Source organism: Amblyomma americanum, chromosome 8, assembly GCF_052857255.1.
Source record: "Amblyomma americanum isolate KBUSLIRL-KWMA chromosome 8, ASM5285725v1, whole genome shotgun sequence".
In the NCBI taxonomy this organism is placed as follows: Eukaryota; Metazoa; Arthropoda; class Arachnida; order Ixodida; family Ixodidae; genus Amblyomma; species Amblyomma americanum.
This window is the reverse complement of record NC_135504.1, coordinates 22,281,178-22,296,676: the sequence shown is the minus strand read 5'-3', so window position 1 is coordinate 22,296,676 and position 15,499 is coordinate 22,281,178. Positions and strand designations below refer to the sequence as shown.

The 15,499-nt window shown below is 50.2% G+C and overlaps 1 protein-coding gene across 2 annotated transcripts in view; it reads left to right on the top strand.

Moving 5' to 3' along the window:
* LOC144101088 (uncharacterized) overlaps positions 1-15,499 on the top strand; it is a 136,142-nt gene that overhangs the window by 20,624 nt on the left and 100,019 nt on the right. Inside the window, exon 2 of one of the 2 annotated variants that reach the window (XM_077634101.1) lies at positions 8,207-8,329. The exons of the other annotated variant lie outside the window; for it this stretch is intronic. Coding sequence (XP_077490227.1) covers positions 8,207-8,329 — 123 coding nt within the window. The remainder of the gene's footprint in view (positions 1-8,206; positions 8,330-15,499) is intronic. 2 annotated transcript variants of the gene reach the window in all.

The window sequence follows — 15,499 nt, the reverse complement described above, 5'->3', positions numbered from 1 at the left end:
GCTGTGGGACGCCGTATAGTGGAGGGCTTCGAATTATTTTCCACCGCCTGGGGTTCTTTAACGTGCACTGGCCCCTCGCGTTTCGCCTTCATCGGTTGACAAGTAGGCAACTCAACTGGCTAGGTGCGACCGCAGCTCGTATAAGGAACGTTTCACGAGGATAACGCTCTAGGGTCATTACGCAATCAAACGTTCATTCCTGCCCCCACTTCTTTCATCCCCTTCTGTCGCTCGTGACAGAGCAGGGTATTCCTCCTCGCACCCTGATATTTCACGCAGATGATGGATGAGACACCGTTACTGATTTTTCGCGTGTCCCTGGCTTTTCCGCGGGGCATATTTCATCCTCTCTCGAGATAGAGACATCACTCGAGAGCACGCAGAGACAGAGGTTCATATGGGCCTACCTTATCGGCCTCCTTATCCCGAGTGTGACAGCCACTCGAGCAGCTCGGCCAGCTCGAGTTCGCCACTCCGGGTGCGTACTACTCGAGCACGAGTCGGCCGGTTGCTTCAGGCACCGCGCAGTTTTTACAAGCAGGGAATACTCGGTTTCGCGTCCAGAAATTGCGAGAACCTCGAGCTGTGAAATAGCCCAACCCGAAGCCATTGTTTCATTACCTGAAGTGCAGTTGATGGTGAATACATTTGAACATCGTTATAACGAAGTCGAGGGGGCCCGGGGATTAATTCCCTATAGCCCGTGTTGACTGAGCTTCCAAAGGGAATCGTTAGTCCTTCGTTATATCCATTGTTGCGTCTTAAACCGTTTTGTTATAACGAGGTTCGACTTTATATTGCAATGGTAACGGCGTGTAGCGTCAGCTAGTCCAGGGGTCTCTTCCCAAATCTGAACTTTTTCTCTCTAGCACTCAGAAGTCGATCTGAAACCCCACGATTTTTCGGAACTGTATGCAACTTCATACATTAATTTCCTGCGCGAAGCAAGCACTTATGTGCCTCTACAGCAGCGGCCATTTTAATATGGGGCATACTTCGTCGCTCATACTCTGTCCCATACCTTTCGTAGCGAAGATTTTACAGCTACGCCTTACGCAGCAAAAGCCTTTGGTGCGTTTGCGTACAACGGGACAAAGCGTTCGCCTATTCTGTGCGGAGCCGTGCAAGGAATTAAATTTCAAACACCGAGGAGTGATCCGGATCGTTTTGGCCGCACCTGTACACTATGCGTCACGCTTAAAGGGAACACGACACCGCCGACAACTGGCGAGAATCGGCGGCAGAAGCGCGCATGCGCAGTATGTACGGCCGGCTGCTCTTTCCGCACCCGCGCCTAGTTAGTTGCCTGGGGCCGACCGTTCTCGCTGGGTCTCGACGGCCACGCGTTGCCGCCTGTTTAATGTGACAGCATTACAGGTGACATTACGAGAACAGCCGGCGGCGTGTGTTAGTGTGTGTACTCACAGATGGTGCAGAAAATCCCAGCGATGGGAAGAAGAATGGGGTGATGTCATCAGGCGGTCGTAAGACGCACATAGCAAGTCGCGAGCACAGCCATTTCAGATAATCATGTACATATTCGTTCATCTATATACCCCCCCCCCCCCCCCCCCCACTGGCAGACCTCAATGTGGCGCCAGTTTTCCAGACTATATTTGTACCAAAATTCTTATACAACCGCTTGTCGTAGCACACCCAGTAATTCTGGGCAAAATCATTTTTGAGCGCGAAACCTTTTATGAACTCAATTTTTTCATATGAAACAAGATTTAACTATAAAAATCAATACATCCGCAGATCACCCGACGGCAGTCTTGAAATTTTTTTCTATTAATGTTTTTGCTATCATCAAAAGCGTTTCCCGTTGTTTTTCTATGGGAGACTTAAATGTTCGGTGCGATCGATGGAAACTTGTTAAAAGAAAGATTTTGCCACGTATCGGGAGAATGAACTATTGCCTTCATTATTTTCGTGAAAGTATCTTACCATTCTGCAATTTCGAAAATTGTCCGAACTTGCTGGACATGTAGCTCACGTGTGCTATACTAAGGCGGCGAAAATTTTAGATATCACCGTCCGTGACGTCATCTCCGAGCTCCTCCGATGTTGTAACAAGAGCTGTTGTCCGCCTAGTTGGTGATCGTCTACGGAGGCTACGTTATATTGCGCTAAAAGCACAACACAAAAGAACACATAGCACAGTACGAGCGCTCGTCCTGTGCTATGCGTTCTCTTATGCTGTGGCTTTAGCGCAATATAACATGGCTTCTGCGATGTTGTGATGAGGCGAAGTCCGAGATTCAATCTTCGATTGACACGAATTTAAATGGTAGCGCAAAAGAACTTGCCGTTCTTTACCTACGGGCCACTCGCACATTCACTGAATCCCCAGATCTCGTGGAAACCTCAAAAAGAAAACTTTTCAGCTCTCCTTTCACATTTATGTGTTCTATGTGCAGCACAGCTAACATATCAGTGTTTCATTTTACTATTAATTTATTCCTTACTCCTTAATTTTTTTACGTTTTTTTTTCGTTGTTATAACGTCACAGAAATTCGCAATCTTAATAATGGAGTAAGTGCTTTACATTTTTCTTAACATATCGAGCTGTTCCTTCATACCTACAATGTAGGCATCACCAGTGAAGGAATACTGGAAATTTGTAACATTTATCCCCCGCTGTCGTTTCTTGTGCATTAGTTTACTACATACTTAGTTTGAGTCATACTTAGTTTATGTGCATACTTGTTTAAGGTATGCGCTCAGTAAAGTGCACAAATGCCCCACGCCGAGATAACAAACTCACATAGCCGCCTTGATGCAACTTGAAGCGGGGAAAATTGGTCACATGCGTATTTAAAGCAAAACAGGACGCAGGAATGGGCCGAGAATAATCTGTGAGATATTTGCGACCGTCCTGCTTTGTGGTGACTTTAAAGCGGAAGCTCTACTTCACGACTAAAGCTGCAAAAGCAGATTCATTGCTGAAGCCCTGACCTTGAATAAATGTTTCCGCGACTGGTATTCGGACCCGTGGCGGCGCGAACAGAGCGGATTCGTTGGCCACTGCCCGAGGGCACTAAGCTATCGACGCAGGCGATCGCGTCCCGTGTTAAGCTGCAACACACTCTCGCGCTGTGCATTGCCCGTCGTCGTCTTCAACTTCCATCTGCGGCGCGAACGAACAGATCAGATCAGCTTAACCTCAGTAAAATAACGTCGCCAGACGTGCCGATGACCCAGCAAAGCAAAACCATGAGCCGATTAGGCTTAACACATGTTTTCGCACGTCTACTACAGTCGGATACAACTTAAGTCTGTAGTGAAGCTCCGCCCACATTCAGGACCACCGCAAAGAATTCTGCCGCGACAACAAAAATAGTCCGTAGTTAAACCTTTAGCTAATACTTAAACAAGAAACTAACCACAGGGGAAAAAAACAGCAAGCTTTAGAAATTTGATATCTGGCTCGTTTAATAAAGTCAAACATTTAAAAGCCGGTTTCGTTTACTGTTGTGATTGGCTAGCGGAGTAATACAAGACGCCGCGGACCGTGGCCCAGTGTTAGCAACTGCTGTTCTTTTTTTAAACTCCCTGCTTTATCATCGCCCTGCTTTCGCGGCGTTCTAACGGGATGCATCTGTTTTTTACCGTCTTCTTCCTTGTCCTATCGTTGCTTCGATATCCTACATAGACGTCAAACCATCCGGGCCAACTTGGCGCGCATCCGAAGGGCGGCAACAAGGCTTTGGTGGCGTCTGTACAGGGAAAAAGAGATGCTGATCTGTCACTTCCCCTTGCAAGACGCGGCGTGACGACCGTGCAGGGATATCGGCAGCGGCGGACTTCCGTCGTACGAGGACTCTGCATGGCCGTTGAGGAAGCCGTCTGGAGGATCTAAACGCCGGATGCGCCCCCCTGATGCAAATTATAGCGTCGGTCGCTCAGATGCCAATTCTGCGCCTCTTATGCATTGAGCAGGAACTCTCGCTTCGAGAAGCGTTCGTTAAAGGGGTGTTGTGTTCGAAATATGTGTGGCAGTATTTTTTTTGTTAAGGCTGGCTGGTTTTACAGCACACCATGGTTTTTCTTCTTTTACAAATAAGCAGGACACATAGCTGTTTGGGTGGTTCAGCTTGAACACTTGTGCGCGGAAGTAGAGAGACAGGCACGACACCTCACTGTTCGGGTGGGTCTGCTTTGACATTGGACACGCACATAGATAAGCAGAACAGATTGCTGTTTGGGTGAGCCAGCTTAAACACTGTGACACGGACCTAGAGAGCAGTACACTTAGCTTTTTGGGTTGGCCAGCTTGAATACTGGCACACGGACGTGGAGCGTGTTGTAAATTGTGAGACTCGAATCGTGTGACGGTGATTATTGAGGAAACAGTGACGACTAGGAGACGCATTTTCTAAGGGACAAACTAGGAAAACTGAATTAACTTTACGGTACGGACACACCAAGAGTGGCTTCTTTGACGGCAAAGAGAGACGTTTGGGTGTCGAGATGTCTGACAAAGTCGTTTTCGACAGGCACCTGGACTATGTCGTTGCAGATGGAAGGAACCTTAATGCCTTCTATACTGTATTCCTTGCCAATATACTGGCTGCAGAGACGCACCTCTACAAGACGTCGTCTTTCTGTTGCTGATGTGGCTGTCCCGAATTTACTCAGTTGGAGAGAGGTCTTTCCACTTTCTTTGAGGCCTAGAAATTTAGAGATGTCCTCATGGATAAAAGTGCGATTACTGCCCCCATCCATTTTGGCGTAGTCATCTGTGTCTGCCAGGGATTCTGTTTTGTCTCTGCATCTGTGACGGCAAAGCGCACTCCTTTCCGCGGCTCGACATTGACCAGTTTGTTGATGAGGGCAATTTCTTCACGATCAGTGCACTTCGAGAGGCCAAGCATGGCTGCCCGCAGGTTGGCTGCAGCCACCACATACTCCATGTGGAAGGTCTCCTTAGGATCAAACTCAATGGGACTGGGACAGCGCTTGGGTCCAGACCAGAAAAGAGCACCAGAGCTTGTTGTCTGGTCCTCTGGGAAGTTACGGGACCAGCAGGACACATCGCTGTTTGAGTTGGCCAGCTTGAACATTGGACGCGGATGTAGAGCGAGACAAACAGGACAGATAGCTGTTTAGGTGCATGGGCCAGGTTTAACAGTGGGACATGGACGTAGAGAAATAATCAGGGCATGTCGCTGTTTGGGCGGGCCAGCTTGAACACGGATGTAGAGTGAGACAAACAGGACGCATAGCTTTTAGTGTGGGCCAGCTTGAACACTGGGACATGGAATAGAGAGATAAGCAGGACATATCGCTTTTTGGGTGGGCCAGCTTCAACATGGGAACACGCACCTAGAGCGAGACGAATAGGACGCATCGCTGTTTGTGTGGGCCGGCTTGAACACTGGGACGCGACATAGAGCGAAAAACAGGATGCGTCTTTAGTTGGCTGAGCCATATTGAACCGTGAACAGGTGTGTAGAGAGAAAAACAGGACACGTCACTATTTGAGTGGGCAGCTTGAACATTGCGATCCGGAGGCAGAGACAGGACACTTCTCTGTACTGCCAGTACCAACTAGCCCCGCAAACAAGCCATTCTTGAGTATTGTCTTGTTTGTCTTTTTCGACGTCCGGATCCCAATGTTCAAGCCGGCCCACACAAAGTGATCGCACCAGCTGTCCGGCAAATGTGATTATGCAGTTATTCACGTATCTGCCGCGGTGGCTCAGTGGTTAGGGCGCAAGGCTACTGATCCGGAGTTCCCGGGTTCGAACCCGACCGCGGCTGCTGCGTTTTTATGGAGGCAAAACAATAAGGCGCCCGTGTGCTGTGCGATGTCAGTGCACGTGAAAGATCCCCAGGTGGTCGAAATTATCCCGGAGCCCTCCACTACGGCACCTCTCTTCCTTCCTTCTTTCACTCCCTCCTTAATCCCTTCCCTTACGGCGCGGTTCAGGTGTCCAACGATATTATTATTATTATTATTATTATTATTATTATTATTATTATTATTATTATTCACGTGACGTCATGGGCGCCATTTTGTCCAACAGCGCGTAGCTTCAGCAGTGCAAACCGGAGGAGGCGATGGTACGCCTGCAGCTTTCGACGTGATTCGTGCGGCGGAACTGTGACCTCGATGCATTCTCACTGTACCATGAACTGACCAATTAGCCCAGACCTTAATACTACTGCGCAACAACGCTTTGTTAAATTCGCCCTGGCTCTATATGGGCAGCCATATAGCGCCCTTTGCTGCCGTCGGGCCGAACGTTGTGTTGTCGCTGAGGGACATCGTCAAGTGACGTGTTTTGAACGCGGCTGTTCTGCCGAGCCCCCTGGCCCTTCGTTATCGTCGGACCTTGGCCGTCTGGCGTGGTTCCTTTTTCGCGCAGCACACGGCTGCTAAGTATAGCTGGCCTTTCAGCGTCGCCCGATTGGGCGGACGGTGACCGGCCCGCGCAATAATCCACACGCTGTATTCAACGCGTGTGTGTAGGTATATTTCATGATGACGGGTGAGGGGGGAAGGTGTGGTAACACGCCGTATTTCGGCATTGTAAGGCGAGTCGCCAGCAGTGCGAATCGAGGAATTTACCGCTGTCAAATCCAACGCATTTCCTCGATGCCGTCTCCATAAATTTAGCCGTTAAAGAACATATCGTTTTCTGCAGAACTGCAACTCGGGGGAAATTCGTATAAGTGAAGGCAGCTAGCGTATACGGCGTGGTCTGGAAGTCTAGGGTCATCACCAAACCTCGGTTCGGAAAGTGCATCCTCAAAGATGTCGTGTCATAGATACGACATCGTGCAGATCGCGGCATTAGTGGCGTGTTACAAAGGAGAGTCGTGTTTCTAGGCAGTATAGACATTTTGACGACCTTCGGGAAAACCGGTTTCCTGGCCGCTGTGCGTTCCTCGAACAGACGGGCTTGACGTCCCGTCTGTTCACCGCCAGGTAGTTACACGCAGTGACCGAACGCTTCGCGAGTTCCACCGTGGACGATTAACAACTGGACGCCCCACTCCAGTTGTAGTCAACATGTGTACGTGTGTGTTTTTGTTGCTCCATCGTGAACTAATCACGCGCACAACCTGGACACATTTCTTATTGTGTAAATAGTTTCTGTATATTACCTCTCCCCTTATCGTCTCTTCCTGTCTCCTCACCTCTTTCATTTCATTTCTCCATTCTGCCTGCTATTCCGCTGCCCCAGCTCAGGCGCTCCAGTATCGATGGCAGATGCCAGGGATAGCAAAAATCTTTTCCTTCCTTTTTATTATTACTTTAATAAAAAAAACCACTTACTACTGTACTGTGGGGAGAACGTGGGAGAGTTCAGTCCTCAACTTTGCTCTACAACAAGCACAGCCCAGTGACCAATATGACGCTTCCCATCGACCTATTTTTGAAAAGGTCTATAACCCGACTGCGGCGGCTACGTTTTTATGGAGGAAAAACGCTAAGGCGCCCGTGTGCTGTGCGATGTCAGCGCACGTTAAATATCCCCAGGTGGTCGAAATTATTCCGGAGCCCTCCACTACGGCACCTAATTCTTCCTTTCTTCTTTCACTCCCTCCTTTATCACTTCCTTTACGGCGCGGCTCAGGTGTCCAACGATATATGAGACAGATACTGCGCCATTTCCTTTCCCCAAAAAACCAATTATTATACATACATACATACAAGTTTTATTCTCCACAAAGAAGTGGAAGGAGGCGGAGGGAAAAGCGGTACATTTGTGGCTTGAAAAATCCTCCGCCCCCTTACAGTGCATACAGCAGCAGAGCGGGACAATAGACAGTCACATTTTTTTTTGTTGCAAAGAGGAAAAAAAATAAACAAAAATGAATAAATGAATAATGAATAATGTTCAATGCACAGGGCAGGGCGGCTTCCCAAGCTGAATAATAATAATAATAATTGGTTTTTGGGGGAAAGGAAATGGCGCAGTATCTGTCTCATATATCTTTGGACACCTGAACCGCGCCGTAAGGGAAGGGATAAAGAAGGGAGTGAAAGAAGAAAGGAAGAAAGGGGCGCCGTAGTGGAGGGCTCCGGAATAATTTCGACCACCTGGGGATCTTTAACGTGCACTGACATCGCACAGCACACGGGCGCCTTAGCGTTTTTCCTCCATAAACAAGCTGAAGTGGGGGGACAATTTCCATGTCTGCTTTTGTGCATTTGTTGGCTGCTTACACCTTTCGCGTTCACATTTGCAGATTATCTTCGGCATATGGACTCTGATCAGCAGGCCATAATCACGGACGATGCGCCCTCTGACGGCGACAGTGTCAGCAGCCCTGCGGAGCGAAGCATTACGACGACTCCTCCTACGACTACGAGTAAGTGCACATGCAGACGACGCAGCCTACCTTCTATCGTCTGCTATATTCGAAACCTCTGATCTGCTCGGAATAACTTTGCGCAGGGGAACTTGAAAACCTTGCCAAAACACAGTGGTTTCTCAGCGGTTATAGCGTCCGGTTGTTCACGAGGACGCCAGACAGAATCCTGGCGGCAGTACACACCGCGGTGGCTCAGTGATTAGAGGGCTCGGCAACTGCGCCATAGTTCCGGGTTCGAACCCGGCCGCGGTTGTCGTGTTTCCATGGAGGCGAAACGAAAAAAGGCGCTCGTGTGCTGTGTGATGTCAGTGCAATTTACAGATATTAGTTGTAATAGTGGTTTATTAAAATAATAATAAAAAGGAAGGATAAGATTTTTCCTAGCCCCGTCATCTGCCATCGATAATACAGCACCTGAGCTGGAGCAGCGGAAATAAAGGATAACAGGCAGAAGGGAGAAATGAAATGAAAGAGGTGAGGGGACACGAAGAGAGGATAGGGGATGTTAAAGATCCCCAGGTGGTCGAAATTATTCTAGAGACCTCCACTCAGCACCTCTTTCTTCCTTTCTTCTCTTAGTCTTTCCTTTATCCCTTCCCTTACGGCGCGATTCGGGTGTCCATCGAGATATGCGAGACAATTACTGCGCCATTTCCTCTCCTCAAAAACCAATTTCGCATGCCCCGCCGCGGTGGCTCAGTGGTTAGGGCGCTCGACTACTGATCCGGAGTTCCCGGGTTCGAACCCGACCGCGGCGGCTGCGTTTTTATAGAGGAAAAACGCTAAGGCGCCCGTGTGCTGTGCGATGTCAGTGCACGTTAAAGATCCCCAGGTGGTCGAAATTATTCCGGAGCCCTCCACTACGGCACCTCCTTCTTCCTTTCTTCTTTCACTCCCTCCCTTATCCTTTCCCTTACGGCGCGGGTCAGACGCCCACCGGTACGTGAGCCAGATAATGCACCAGTTCCTGTAATCGAAAAAACAAAGTTCAGTTTTGCATTGTCATTACGGGTGGCTTACAGAATTATCAATTTGGCTGTACGTTTGATCTCCCGCTTCTGTGATGGATTTGGTACGATGTGAAGCTGCTTTGCTCGCACGTTTAAGCGGCATTGCTGTCCTCGGGAAGTCACAACGAAGTGTTTTTTTTTCTTAAATTAAAAGGTGGTTTAAACGAGCCCAGAGCCATCACGTTTAAAAAAAAGGAGCCCTTTGATGTGCCACCCAACAAACACATCACCCAAGCGTGCGATGGGGCGGGATTGGTGGTGAGCGAACACCAATCCTCGAGCCCCAGTAGTGCACGCAACAACGCTCACACAGTGTTGGGATTTGAAGGCGCGGGCTCCTTTTCCAAGCCATTGCACCCTGAGAAGCCGAGCACCAGGCCGGGGAATGGCTTGTACCCATTTTGAGGAAACCGGTGGGTAACCGGCCGGCGGTGGGAGTCGAACCCACCACCTCCCGAAGCCGAGGCGGGTGCTCTACCACGAGGCCACGGCTGCGGTGGGAGCTAGGGTCACAGGATTCATATTTTGTATCTACTGTTAACAACAAGGCAGGGAAGAAGAAATCGACAGGGTGCGTACGCAAAGAACATAACAGCAACACTTAGTTGCCTCTCGTCGTAGTTCCTTTTTAAATGCAAACAAAAGAACCCAGCGCTACGTGATTTTCATTTTACACCCGCATTGTGATGCTTGCACGACAGATGGCGCTCGCTAGTGGCGCATCCTACAGCGCCGCCGTTCCCGGGTGGAGCCAACTTAAGCGACGCCGCCATATTGAATCACAACTGGCCTCTCCCATGTACCGCGAAATGCGCGACTGGTAGCCCAGTGTAGCTCTCGCTGCAAAAGGCCGTTCTAGTTAAATCACTTTGAAGCGCGCCGAGAGCATGAACGGGGCCGTTACAAACGCTAGCGCCGCTGATCCCGTGTGATTCAATATGGCGGCGCCGCTGAAGTTGTCTCCACCCCGGCGCTGGCATTGAGGCACCATAGCGCATCATAGAATCCAGTGACTCTAGCGCATTCTATGTTCTCGACTGCGACGATTGGCTGATTGATTGCTGTATTGCTCCAATGGACGCTGACTTTCGAACTCTTCATGGTTGGCCCATGGCTCCGGCGGCTTCTGAGAAAATTGGTTTTGGGAAAACGAATGCAGCTGCGTCGGTGGACCCTTCAGTCGCACCGTAGGGGAACGATTGAAGGGAGACTACAAAGAACGAAACAGGCATCGCAGAGGCAGTGCAGTAAAAATAATAGGAAAGGATAGAAAAACTTTACTGAGCTCAGATCAAGTTTCAGGAGGGCGGGTCGTTATGGGGAAAGGAATAGAGCCGGGTTGTTTTTATGCCGACGCGACAGGTGGCGTTGAGTTGAACGCACCGTTAGCGTTTTCTTGTACTCTACCAGGTGGCTCTCGCGTTCGAGGGTTGAACACACGGACGTGGAAGTGGAGTTCCGGCCGCGGCGATTGCATTGAGGTAAAGGCGATACGCAAAAAAAAAAAACGGCAGCCGATCTGCATAGTTGACCAAATGCGAAGTGCGCTAGCACTGCTAAGCCGCTCGTGTGCTGTGCGATGTCAGTGCTCGCTAAAGATTCCCAGTTGGTCAAATTATTCCGGAGTCCTCCGCTACGGCGCCTCTTTCTTCCTTTCTTCTTTCACTTCCTCGTTTGTCCCTTCCCTTACGGGTTCTGACACCCACCGGTACGTGAACCAGATAATGCACCATTTCCTGTAATCGAAAAAACAAAGTTCAGTTTTGCATTGTCATTACGGGTGGCTTACTGAATTATCAATTTGGCTGTACGTTTGATCTCCCGCTTCTGTGATGGATTTGGTACGATGTGAAGCTGCTGTGCTCGCACGTTTAAGCGGCATTGCTGTCCTCGGGAAGTCACAACGAAGTGTTTTTTTTTCTTAAATTAAAAGGTGGTTTAAACGAGCCCAGAGCCATCACGTTTAAAAAAAAGGAGCCCTTTGATGTGCCACCCAACAAACACATCACCCAAGCATGCGATGGGGCGGGATTGGTTGTGAGCGAACACCAATCCTCGAGCCCCAGTAGTAGAGTGTACACTCTAACAGTAGTGCACCGACCGCGTGTCGTGTCAACAACGCTCACACTGTGTTGGGATTTGAAGGCGCGGGCTCCTTTTCCAAGCCATGCACCCTGAGAAGCCGAGCACCAGGCCGGGGAATGGCTTGTACCCATTTTGAGGAAACCGGTGGGTAAGAGTCGAACCCACCACCTCCCGTAGCCGAGGCGGGTGCTCTACCACGAGGCCACGGCTGCGGTGGGAGCTAGGGTCACAGGATTTGTATTTTGTATCTACTGTTAACAACAAGGCAGGGAAGAAGAAATCGACAGGGCGTGTACGCAGGGAACATAACAGCAGCACTTAGTTGCCTCTCATCGTAGTTCCTTTTTAAATGCAAACAAAAGAACCCAGCTCTATACGTGAATTTCATTTTACACCCCGCCGCGGTGGCTCAGTGGTTAGGGCGCTCGACTACTGATCCGGAGTTCCCGGGTTCGAACCCGACCGCGGCGGCTGCGTTTTTATGGAGGAAAAACGCTAAGGCGCCCGTGTGCTGTGCGATGTCAGTGCACGTTAAAGATCCCCAGGTGGTCGAAATTATTCCGGAGCCCTCCACTACGGCATCTATTCTTCCTTTCTTCTTTCACTCCCTCCTTTATCCCTTCCCTTACGGCGCGGTTCAGGTGTCCAACGATATATGAGACAGATACTGCGCCATTTCCTTTCCCCCGAAAAACCAATTATTACCCGCATTGTGATGCTTGCACGACAGATGGCGCATCCTACAGCGCCGCCGTTCCCGGGTGGAGACAACTTAAGCGACGCCGCCATATTGAATCGCAACTGTCCTCTCCCATGTACCGCGAAATGCGCGACTGGTAGCCCAGTGTAGCTCTCGCTGCAAAAGGCCGTTCAAGTTAAAGCACTTTGAAGCGCGCCGAGAGCATGAACGGCGCCGTTACAAACGCTAGCGCCGCTGAACCCGCGTGATTCAATATGGCGGCGCCGCTGAAGTTGTCTCCACCCCGGCGCTGGCATTGAGGCACCCTAGCGCATCATAGAATCCAGTGACTCTAGCGCATTCTGTTCTCTTCTGCGACGATTGGCTGATTGATTGCTCTGTTGCTCCAATGGGCGCTGAGTTTCGAACTCTTCATGGTTGGCCCATGGCTCCGGCGGCTTCTGAGAAAATTGGTTTGGGGAAAACGAATGCAGCTGCGTCGGTGGACCCTTCAGTCGCACCATAGGGGAACGATTGAAGGGAGACTGCAAAGAACGAAACAGGCATCGCAGAGGCAGTGCACTAAAAATAATAGGAAAGGATGGAAAAACTTTACTGAGCTCAGATCAAGTTTCAGGAGGGCGGGTCGTTATGGTTAAAGGAAAAGAGCCGGGTTATTTTTATGCCGACGCGACAGGTGGCGTTGAACGCACCGTTAACGTTTTCTTCTACTCTACCAGGTGGCTCTCGCGTTCGAGGGTTGAACACACGGACGCGGAGTGGAGTTCCGGCCGCGGCGATTGCATTGAGGTTAAGGCGATACAGAAAAAAAATAATAAATGGCAACCGATCTTCATAGTTAACCAAATGCGAAGTGCGCTAGCACTGCTAAGCCGCTCGTGTGCTGTGCGATGTCAGTGCTCGCTTAAGATTCCCAGTTGGTGGAAATTATTCCGGAGCCCTCCGCTACGGCGCCTCTTTCTTCCTTTCTTCTTTCACTTCCTCCTTTGTCCCTTCCCTTACGGCGCGCTTCGGATGTCCACCGAGATATTCGGCAATTACCGCCCCATTTCCTCTCCTCAAAAATCAATTTCGTATTCCCACACGCAAGCAGTCTTGCCTATTTGTTATTCATTTGGCGCATGTAAACCTGGCGCCATTCGCATTTAAACCGAAACTATTTCCTCGCCATGCCTTCTGCGTTCGCAAGCTTTTCCAGCAGACACGTGACCCTCGTTGACAATCCGTGGGATCCTGCCTCTGTTCTCTCCGCGCATCGTTTTCATCTTGCGGTCGTTGTCATCGCTCTTGCCAATAACATTTTTTTCTTACCTGTTATTTTTCTCTCCCGGTTAATAATAATAATTGGCTTTTTTTGGGGGAAAGGAAATGGCGCAGTATCTGTCTCATATATCGTTGGACACCTGAACCGCGCCGCAAGGGAAGGGATAAAGGAGGGAGTGAAAGAAGAAAGAAAGGAAGGAAGAGGTGCCGTAGTGGAGGGCTACGGAATAATTTCGACCACCTGGGGATCTTTAACGTGCACTGACATCGCACAGCACACGGGCGCTTTAGCGTTTTGCCTCCATAGAAACGCAGCCGCCGCGGTCGGGTTCGAACCCGGGAACTCCGGATCAGTAGTCGAGCGCCCTAACCACTGAGCCACCGCGGCGAGGCAATCTCCTCCCGGTTCGGAAGATGTATCGTTCAGACAAGCTCTTGACGACTTTGTTAACGAAGACCGATCGTTGAACGCTCTTGCTTGCTGTTTGTTTCTTCACACCTGGACAATTTTTTTCCTGTGCCTGACCCTCGAGCTGCCTATGCGGGCGGCCTTCATTAGCATTTTCATCTTTCTTACAGAGGTACTTCCCATCCCTCACCCTCCCTGCTCTTTCCGGCTTGTGCGACTTCGCATTGTTAATCACCCTTCGCTCACATCCTTCGCCGACGTCTTGAAACTCCAGGGTGCCCTCCACTACGGCAGCTATTCTTCCTTTCTTCTTTCACTCGCTCCTTTATCCCTTCCCTTACGGCGCGGTTCAGGTGTCCAAAGATATATGAGACAGATACTGCGCCATTTCCTTTCCCCAAAAACCAATTATTACTATTATTGTCACTCCTCTCCGCATCCACCTTTCAACCCTCTGCCGTGACGAGCGCTGTCGATCGAGGCTACCCAGAGCTTTTTCGCGGTGGAAAAAAAAAAGTGTTTTCGTGCAGAGGCGTCGCCGAAGTTTGAAGGCAACTGAGCGAGCTAAGGACCGATAACGAACCTCACGGTTGATGCATAAGCCTGTCACTCGTGGGGCCGGCGGATCCGCAAGCAGACGACACAAACGGAAGTGCAGGAGACACAAAACAACTCTCGACCGGAAGTGAGGAAGTGAACCGTGACGACTTGTTGCTTGCATCCGTCGCTTGAGGCCGCTACAGGCGCTGGGTCGCCTACCGCCATCTTGTGTGCGGTAGACGCAGGCAACGACAATTGGCCGTCACATGATCGCCGTGTTTAGGCACAGCAGAGCAGCTGGTTATTTAAAGGTGCCCCGCAACATCTTTTGAGCGCCGCCCCTTTGCGCGCAGGCGTACCACCTTCGTTGGGTCTATGTCGTCAAAAGCTTAGAAATGCTTCTCGGGTGCTCAGTGCTCATCCGTGTAGGGGTCAAAGTCGTTGGGAGGGACGCGCTGTCGTTAGACACACCTCCAAACGCGTTCGGCGTGGTCCGGCGGTCGAGAAAGCCCCATGCGAAAGGCACGGCTCGGCCGTCTGTTTCGGACGCGAGGTGAGGTTTTTGCGTCGACACCTCGAGCCACTGTGCGGTACCGTTTCGAAACGCAAAATGCGCCCCTGTGCCGTGCGATGTCAGTGCATGTTAGAGATCCCCAGCTGGTCGAAATTATTTCGGAGCCCTCCGTTACGGCACCTCTTTCTTCCTTCGCTCCCTCCTGTATCCCTTCCCTTATGGCAGGGTTCGGACGCCCACCGGTACGTGAGCCAGATTTGTCCACGCAAGATGTCATGATACAGCTCACACATGACATATTAGACACTAAGTCGCTGGATGCGAAAGTAATAGTGGGACTTGATCTCACTAAAGCTTTCGATAATGTAAAACACGAGGCGATACTAGAAAACCTGGCTCTTTTAAACGTCGGGGAGCGCACATACAACTACATTGCCAATTTCCTTTCGGACAGGATAGCGCGCATCCACTTTGGTGAAAGTCAGTCTCAAGACATACACTTGGGCAGCATAGGCACCCCTCAGGGTTCGGTACTTTCCCCTATTCTCTTCAACGTGGCCATGATACGGCTCCCGACGAGACTGGAGGGGATAGATGGCTTGAATTTCTGCATGTATGCGGACGATATCACCATGTGGATGACCCG